This window comes from Telopea speciosissima, unplaced genomic scaffold (genome assembly GCF_018873765.1).
Source record: "Telopea speciosissima isolate NSW1024214 ecotype Mountain lineage unplaced genomic scaffold, Tspe_v1 Tspe_v1.0027, whole genome shotgun sequence".
Classification (NCBI taxonomy): Eukaryota; Viridiplantae; Streptophyta; class Magnoliopsida; order Proteales; family Proteaceae; genus Telopea; species Telopea speciosissima.
This window is the reverse complement of record NW_025317363.1, coordinates 175496-185439: the sequence shown is the minus strand read 5'-3', so window position 1 is coordinate 185439 and position 9944 is coordinate 175496. Positions and strand designations below refer to the sequence as shown.

General features: G+C 42.3%; 1 protein-coding gene across 1 annotated transcript; it reads right to left on the bottom strand.

Moving 5' to 3' along the window:
* Nucleotides 1-905: 905 nt before the first annotated feature.
* Nucleotides 906-5456, bottom strand: LOC122647340. Its single transcript, XM_043840770.1, has 7 exons — nt 5071-5456; nt 4468-4790; nt 3606-4361; nt 2738-3225; nt 2324-2650; nt 1767-2155; nt 906-1047 (listed from the first exon to the last, which is right to left on the bottom strand). Exons 1-7 carry the CDS (start codon nt 5454-5456, stop codon nt 906-908), a joined length of 2811 nt encoding a protein of 936 aa, XP_043696705.1.
* Between the last annotated feature and the right edge of the window lie 4488 nt (nt 5457-9944).

Genomic DNA, 9944 nt, shown 5'->3' with positions numbered 1-9944 from the left:
TAGGGATAACATCCAAATTATCATTAACACACACTACCTGAACAAGCCAGTTAACCACATCGAGGAGGCTAGCCGGGCCTTTACCACCAAGGAAAAGCATAGAACTAACTCTATCCCAAATGTTTCTGGAAAAAGGACACTCAAAGAATAAATGGCTATGGCATTCTGAATTTCCCCAACAAAGAATACAATTCTGCCCAATATTTATATTCCATCTTTGAAGCTGGTCTTTTGTGGGGAGCCCTGACATCAGGCATCTCCAAGCAGTACAGGAATGCCTAGGCAAAAAACCAGGAAACCAAACAAGCTTGTGCCAAGCTACCATTATAGAGCTACTCCTCACTTTCTCCCAAGCCGACTTTGTAGAAAAAATGCCATTAGCCGTACCTTTCCAAACAACAAGATCTGCCCTTCCATTAACAATGGGAATACTAGGAAGGTCTCTAAAAATAGTAATCAGATCAAAAGAGCCCTGAGGGGGGGAAAGCCATTGGCCATTCCTAATAAGATCAGAAACCAAGGCAAGCCTGGTGGAACCAACATCATATCGAATCCGATCACCAAACCTTTTAATCAAAACCCCTTTGGGGTGCCAATAATCCAACCATAGTCTAGTAGAGTGGCCATTCCCAATAATATGATAGATATGGGGTTCAGCCAAGTCCCTATACTTAAGGATCTTTCTCAACACCCAAGAGCAATTTTGGGAAGTCTTAACAGTCCAAATAGAATCATTTCTAAGGTATCGGGTGTACACCCATCTAACCCAAAGGCTGTCCTTCCTAGAAGCAATCCACCAGATTTGCTTAAGGATACCCGCAGAATTCATATCAAAAATCCTCCTAATTCCAAGGCCTCCTTCAACCTTAGGCTTACAAATTCTTTCCCATGAAATGTAATGTACCTTACGATGAAGAGATGGGCCAGCCCATAGAAAATTCGAGAACATAGACTCCAGCTTTGTCTTGAGAGCACCAGGCAAACCAAAGATTCTTGACCAATAGATACAACACCCCTGAAGGACTGAGATCAACAGCTGAAGCCTCCCTGCAAAAGATAAGAGCAGAGCCTTCCATCCATCAAGTCTGCTCCTAACACGATCCAGAATAGAGGTGCAATCAGCAAAAGTTAATTTCTGAGAGACAAGCGCAACACCTAAATACCGAATAGGTAATTTGGTATCCACAAAATTCGTTAATTCCAAAAGTTGCAGTCTGGCCGTGTGGGTTAGGCCCCCTAAAATAATAGAGGACTTAGTCCTATTGAGTTTCAACCCAGAGTAGGTATGAAAATCACCCAGGACCCCCAGGCAGGCCGAAATAGAGTCTGTGGTGGCTTTCACGAATATCATCAAATCATCAGCAAAAATAAGGTGAGAGAGATGGGACCTCTTGCACCTGGGGAGAAGAGTGATCCTATTTTCAGCCTCCAATTTCCTCATCATAGCTGAGAAGCCCTCCATAGCAATAGTAAATAGGTAAGGAGATATTGGATCCCCCTGCCGAATACCCCTTCCTCCTTTAAAATATCCTGCCGGACTCCCATTTAGTAAAATGGAGAAAGAAGGGGAGTCCACACAAGCCTTCACCCAACCAATGAACTGCTGAGGGAAACCCATTCTGTCCATAATCTCAAACAAAAACCTCCTACTGAGAGAATCATAAGCTTTATGGAGATCGATCTTCAAAACAGCTGTGGGGCTAGTGCCTTTCTGCTCAATCCCTCGAACCACATCATGGCAAACCAAAATATTCTCTACTATAGACCTGCCCTTGATGAAAGCATGACAGTCATTCACCACTTGCCCAATCACTCCTTGCAGCCTATTGGATAACACTTTGGTAATGATTTTGTAAAAGAGATTGCAAAGGGCTATAGGCCTATATCCCGCAAATGAGGTTACATCTCCTGTCTTAGGGATAAGGCAGATAAAAGTAGCATTAACCGAACTAGGAAGGTAAGACTTCATGAAAAACCACTTTACAGCCAGAGTCAAATCTTCTCCCACAATCTCCCATGAATGCTTGTAAAAGGCTGCTCCAAAACCATCTGGTCCTGGAGCCTTAGAATTCTTAAAAACAAACACAACCTCCATAATCTCCTTATTAGAGATTCTCCTAGTAAGGCTTTCCTGATGAGCTTGAGACAAACCACGCTGCAAAGGAATAGAGCTAGGAAAGAAACCACTGTCAACCGAATCAGTCCCAAATAATTTCTTATAATAAGAAATAGCTTCTTCCTTAATCTGGTTAGGATTCTTCACAATATCTCCATTCTCCCCTTGAATTTCCATGATGTGCTTCCTATGCTGCCTACAAATCACAGATTTGTAGAAAAAGCTATTATTACCATCCCCCAACTGAATGTGTTTCACCCTTGACTTTTCTTTCAAAAATTTCTCTTCAGTAGCCAAAGCCTCCCAAAGTTTCTTTTTAGCCTGTGTCTCCATCAGCACCAAATTCGGATCATCAGGGTGCTCACTAAGCTGCCTCTGGATCTGAAACAAATCAGCCTCAGCCTCCTTTACTACAAGAAAAACATCCCCCACACACTCCTTATTCCAGCTCCTCAACCCTTTTTTGACATTCCTCAATCTGGCCGCAAACTTAAGAATGGGATTAAGAGCCAAATTCATAGGCTGCTCCCACCCCTGTCGAACCACCTCATCATAGCCATCTCTACCAATCCAAGCCTCAAAAAATCTGAAAGGTTTTGGGCCAAAATCTGCTTTATCCACCACAGCCACCACCATTGGAGAATGATCAGAAAGCCTAGGAGGGTAAAAGGTTGCATCAGAGGATCTAAACACATCCTTCCAAGCTAAATTGACCAGAACCCTATCAAGCTTGCAACAAATTCTTGCATCTCCCACTTGTCTATTATTCCAGGTCAAAGTCTCCCCTTTCCATTTCAAGTCTAGAAGCCCAGCACCGTCTATAAACGAATTAAAATCATCCATAGCTTCAATCCGAACAGGGTCCCCTCCAATTTTTTCATTGTTACTTCGAATCACATTTAAATCCCCTAGTACAGCCCAAGGGTTAATAATGGCACTAGCAATAGCCCCAACATCCTCCCACAATTCCTTCCTAGCCACCATAGAATTAAGAGCATAAACAACAGTACAAAAGAAAAACACCGAGGTACCCACAATTGACACCTTAGCATGTATGAACTGTTTGGATTTTTGCACCAAAACCACATCATAAAAATTCGGGTCCCAACCTAGCCAGATCCGAATAGAGTTATCAAGATCTCCTTTATGCAAATACTTCCAACCCGTCAAAAAACTATCAAAAATAGAAGCACAATTATCCAACTTAACCTTGGTTTCGAAAAGCCCTACCAATTTAACCTCATGGTCTTTACACACCTTCTTTATCTCCATTCTTTTAGTAGAGGCATTCATGCCTCTAACATTCCAAGCTAAGCACTTCATTTAGTAGGAAGGGTAGAACTATCATCTCCCCCTTTACTAGGTCCCACACCTTTGGCAACATTAGTCTCTTTCGGGTTTATAAGAACCCGTTGGGCTTGGAACTTGGACCCCCTCCCCGTGGGTCGACCCAGCAAAGAATAAGAATTTAAATTCTGTTGGGACATACCTTTCCCCATTTGCCCTTGAGCTGCACGAATCTCAGCAGATTGCTTTCTAAGTTTATCAAAATTAGTGAGAGATTTCATAGGGGCTGACTCCTTCTCATTTGATAGAATAGAATCCTCCAATAAGTTATCTCCTTCCATATGGGCCGCACCATTCCTTTGAATTTGAATTGGAGTTTGTCTCATCGAATGATTAGGCGCCACCTCAGCAGAATCTGTTGCTTCTCTAATATCTTCCACGGATTTTGCCTTAGCCAGCTCCATACTAACATGGTTACCATTATAGATTGGATTCTCCCCACAAATCTCTCCAATGACTCCATCTTTCTCCTTAGGAATAATTGCTAACGGATTGGGTTGAATATCCTCCTCAAAATCTGCTCCCTCAAGTAATTCTTTCCCTAATAAAATAGCACATGATTCCGAATCCAGCATTAAATCTTCAGGATCATAATGCACCTCCTCCGTAAGATCTTCCAAAATGGCAAAAGGATTAGATTGAGACAGCTCCCTGATCTTCGGATGATTCCCTGCCGATTTGAAACTCCCATTCCCTTTATTCTTGATAGAAATTAAGGAAACCGAATCCAATCCCTTTGTATTTGCACCAGCTCCACTATCCGGCTGTTCATCTCCTACTTCATCATTATGAACCTGCTGCCCGTTTCCATTGCTGCCACCCATGGCACCTCCATTATTTCTGGCAACACCTTTCACTCGCCATTCCTTCTTAGACCGTGACTTATTCATATTTGAGTCTTGTTTGCCAAACAAACAATTATCTAAGAGATGGCCAAAAACTCTACAATGCTTACAAAGAGGGGGCTTCCAATCATAAACAACTTTTTGATAAAAAAACAAGACCGTCATCTCCATAGACTGGAACAGAAAAGGGAAGATCCCTATCTGCAGAAACTTCCACACATAATCGGGCATAAGACAGCCTCTCCATAGACCGGGTCATTTTATCGGTGACAATAGGCTTCCCAATCACACTCCCAATCGAACTCAATGCATCAACAGACCAGTAATGAAACGGAAGATTTGGAAGGGACACCCAAACCGGTACTGAGCATAAATCAACTCTTTCCAAGCACACCTTCAGGCTCCAAGGGCGCAAAATCAATGGTCTCCTCTGCACATACCACGGCCCCCCTTCAAGAACTTTAACTTTATCCTCTTCAAGACTAAAACGAAAAATAAAAAAACCACTTTCTAATAAATTAACATCCACATGGCCTGACATTCTCCATTGTTTTAATAGCATATCACGAGCAAAGGTGAAGCTAGGTCTGCCCCCGATAAAATGACCCATAAGGGTGTTCTTCCACTTCTCAAGACCTTTCTTAATCATCGAATCCGGGCATTTCGCAGCCAAAGCACCATCAATCTCTTCAGGTTCAATATAAGACAGTTTCAACCCATCTCCATAAAATCGAAGGAGAAGAAGAGGAAAAGAGGGCTGACCATGGAACACCAACATTCTTCCTTGTCTTCTCATATGCACCAATTGAAGAACCTTCCTGTTGCTGTAAAAGAACTCCAGAACCAGCACCCTCCTCCAACGGATCATCCAAAACAAGAATATTTTCCCCCACAGCCGAAGGACCTCCAACATGCAGCAGCCTACCACCATTGCCTTCACCTTGCACCACCGAATCATCCAAGCCCAAAACATCAGCACCACCTACAGAACCACAAAGAACAGGCCACTCACCACCCCCCAAATCACCAAGGGCAGCCGCTCCATCACCACCCTCACCCGAACCACTCACATTCCCCCCACCTTCCCTCCCTCTCGAACTGAGAAGAGGGGGAAGACCATTAGCCGGAGCTAATGGCTTGCCGGCCATCATGAAGAGCAACCACCTAGACCCCACTCTCAAAATCGCCAGAGCTTCTCTCTCCTATTTCAACAAATGTTCATTTTCAGTTTAAAGAGGACCGGGTGGGTCGTTTGGGGTTATTTGGGGGCATTTATGTACTTTTTTGGGCTTGGGATTTTCTAAAAAGTTTCCTTATCTCTTATTAGACGTGTGGATGTGATGTTGAGGGTCGTGACCTTTGAATCGATACCTATTTCGACATTTGTTCATTTTCGGTTTAAACCAGACCGGGTTGGTCGTTTGGGGTTATTTGGGGGCATTTTTGTACTTTTTTAGGTTTGGGATTTTCTAAAAAGTGTCCTTTTCTCTTTTTAGACGTGTGGATCCGATGTTGAGGGTTGTGACCTTCGAATCGATACCTATTTTGACATATGTTTATTTTCGTTTTAAACCAGACCGAGTGGGTCGTTTGGGAATATTTGGGAGCATTTCTGTTCTTTTTTAGGCTTGGGATTTTCTAAAAAGTGTCCTTATGTCTTATTAGACATGTGGATGTGATGTTGAGAGTCGTGACCTTCGAATCGATACCTTTTTTTTTCGATAGGTAAGTTGCGAGTGTATGGAAGAAGAAAAGAAAGATATGAGAGAAGGCAGTCTACTACCACCCCTTAGACAGACCTAAGGAGGAGGAAGAGGTCCCATACCCCTGCGGACAAACCCCTCGGACATACAGGGAAAAACCACCCAATCCAATCATTGAGGCCTAAACTGGGCCTTGCCGATAGCATCATCATGAATCAGCCGCATCAGGTCATCCTGAAACTCAGTAGGATACATAATAGTTTCCCCCTCCCCACTATTTATGGAAGCAATAAAATCTGCCGGTTGGTTCAATTATCTTCAAACATGCCTCACTTCATGGCGAGTCAACTGGTGCAGAGTAGAGACGATCTGGCTCTTCAAAACGTATACATTCCAAGGGCAGCTAATCACACCTGTAAGAATGTCCACTGCCAATTTTGAATCAGATCTGATTGAAACATATTGATGATTCCTCTCTAAGCACAATGGCACTCCTCTTTGAATAGCTAACAACTCCATGCTAAGAACCGAAGCCACCACACCTTTACCTACATAGACCAAGATCGGTTCTCCCATGGTATTACGAATAAGACCCCCATAAGCAGCTCTATCTCCACTCAAGGACCCATCACAGTGGAGCGTTACCAAGTGAGCAAGGGGCTTCGACCAAGAACAAGCTTTGGGGGCCGAGACAGCCCACTGCACTTGAATCCCCCACTTGTCAACCAAAAACTGATTTCTAGGAGTATGGGCAGCCAAAACCGAACAGTGAGAACCTTTAGTGACCACATCAAATCTGACAGCTTAAAGAATTTTATCATAAGATCCTGACTGATTACTAAAGAGGCATTGACTTCTCTCCCACCAAACATGATAAACCGTCGCACAGAAAGCCAGCTTGGGAATGACATCTAACTTGTCATTAGCACAAACCACATGAGAGAGCCAATTAACCACATCAGATAGACCAGAAGGTCCTTTACCACTTGGAGATCACATAGAACTAACCCTATCCCAAATGGTTTTGGAAAAGAGACAGTGAAAGAAGAGATGGGCAAGGCTCTCCAAACCCCCCCCCCAACACAGGACGTAATTCTGCCCAACTACAATGTTTCTTCTAATAAGTTGGTCCTTAGTTGGGAGACCTCCCATAAGACACCTCCAAGTAATGCAGGAATGCCTAGGAAAAAAACCAGGAAACCAAACAAGCTTATACCAATCCACCTTAGTAGCACTACTTCTAACAAGTTTCCAAGATGATTTGTTAGTAAAGAGACCATTAGGGGTTTCCTTCCAAACAATTAGATCCTCCCACCCACTCTCTTCCAATCGATACTTATTTTGACATATGTTCATTTTCGGTTCAAACCAGACCGGGTGGGTCATTTCAGGGTTATTTATGTACTTTTTTGCGGTTGAGATATTCTAAAAAGTGTCCTTATCCCTTATTAGACGTGTGGATGCGAAGTTGAGGGTCATGACCTTCGAATCGATACCTATTTCGACATATGTTCATTTTCGGTTTAAACCAGATCGGGTGGGTCGTTTGGGATTATTTGGGGGGATTTCTATACTTTTATGGGTTTGGTATTTTCTAAAAAGTGTCCTTTTCTCTTATTAGAAGTGTGGATGCGATGTTGAGTGTCGTGACCATTGAATCAATACCTATTTCAACATATGTTTATTTTCGGTTTAAATCAGATCGGGAGGGACATTTGGGGTTATTTGGGGGCAATTCTATACTTTATTGTGCTTGGGATTTTCTAAGAAGTGTCCTTATCTCTTATTAGATGTGTGGATGTGATGTTGAGGGTCGTGACCTTCGAATCGATAGGTATTTCGACATATGTTCATTTTCGGTCCGAACCAGACCGGGTGGATCTTTTGGAGTTATTTGGGGGAATTTCTGTACTTTTTTGGGTTTGGGATTTTCTCAAAAGTGTCCTTATCTCTTCTTAGAGGTGTGGATGCAATGTTGAGGGCTGTGACCTGCGAATCAATACCTATTTCGACATATGTTCATTTTCGGTTTAAACCGGACTACGTGAGTCGTTTGGGGTTATTTGAGGGCATTTCTATAATTTTTTGGGTTTGGGATATTCTAAAAAGTTTCCTTATCTCTAATTAGATGTGTGGATGCGATGTTGAGGGTCGGGACCGTCGAATCGATACCTATTTTGACATATGTTCACTTTTGGTTTAAACTAGACCGAGTGGGTCGTTTGGGGTTATTTGGGGGTATTTCTATACTTTTTAGGGTTTGGAATTTTCTAAAAAGTGTCCTTAACTCTTATTAGACGTGTGGATGCGATGTTGAGGGTTGTGACCATCGAATTGATACCTATTTCGGCAAAAGTTCATTTTTGGTTTAAACCACACTGGGTGGGTTGTTTGGGGTTATTTGGAGGCGTTTCTGTACTTTTTTGGGTTTTGTTTTTTCTAAAAAGTGTCATAATTTCTTATTAGACATGTGGATGCGATGTTGAGGGTCTTGACCTTCGAATCGATACCTAATTTTGCGTATGTTAATTTTCGATTTAAATCTAATCGGGTGGGTCGTTTGGGGTTATTTGGGGGCATTTTTGTATTTTTTGGGGCTTCAGATTTTCTTAAAAGTGTATTTATCTCTGATTAGACGTGTGGATGTGATGTTGAGGGTCGTGACCTTCGAATCGATAGCTATTTTGGCGTATGTTCATTTTCGGTTTAAATCAGACCAGGTGTGTAATTTGGTGTTATTTGGGGGTATTTTTGTACTTTTGGGGCTTGGGATTTTCTAAAAAGTGTCTTTATCTCTTCTTAGATGTGTGGATGCAATGTTGACGATCGGGACCTTCAAATCGATACCAATTTCGACATATGTTCATTTTCGGTTTGAACCAGATCGAGTGGGTCGTTTGGGGATATTTGCAGACATTTCTTTACTTTTTTGGGTTTGGTATTTTCTAAAAAGTGTCCTTATCTCTTATTAGACGTGTGGATGTGATGTTGAGGGTCTTGACCTTCGAATCGATACCTATTTTGACATATGTTCATTGCCAGTACGAACCATACCGGGTGGTTTGTTTAGGGTTATTTTGGGGGCATTTCTGTACTTTTTTGGGCTTGGGATTTTCTCAAAAGTGTCCGTATCTATTATTAAACGAGTGGATACAAAGTTGAGGGTTGTGACCTTCGAATTGATACCTATTTTGGCATACGTTCATTTTTGGTTTAAACCTGTCGGGTGGGTCGTTTGGGGTTATTTGGGGGCATTTCTGTACTTTGTTGTGTTTGGGATTCTCTAAAACGTGTCCTTATCTCTTATTAGACGTGTGGATGCGATGTTGAGGGTCGTGACGTTCGAATCGATACCTATTTTGGCATACGTTCCATTTTGGTTTAAAGCTGACCGGGTGGGTCGTTTGGAGTTATTTGGGGGCATTTCTGTACTTTGTTGTGTTTGGGATTCTCTAAAACGTGTCCTTATCTCTTATTAGATGTGTGGATGCGATGTTGAGGGTCGTGACGTTCGAATCGATACCAATTTCGGCATATGTTAATTTTTGGTTTAAACCAGACCAGGTGGGTCGTTTGGGGTTATTTAGGGAATTTCTATACTTTTTTAGGTTTGGGATTCTCTAAAAAGTGTCCTTATCTCTTATTACATGTGTGGATGCGATGTTGAGGGTCGTGACCTTCGAATTGATAACTATTTCAACGTATGATCATTTTTAGGTTTAAACCTGATCGGGTGGGATATTTGGGGTTATTTGGGGGCATTTCTGTACTTTTTAGGGTTTGGTATTTTCTAAAAAGTGTTCTTATCTTTTACTAGATGGGTGGATGCGATGTTGAGGGTCGTGACCTATGAATCGATACCTATTTCAGGTTATGTTCATTTTTGGTTTGAACCAAACCGGGAGGGTCGTTCGGGGTTATTTGGGCGCATTT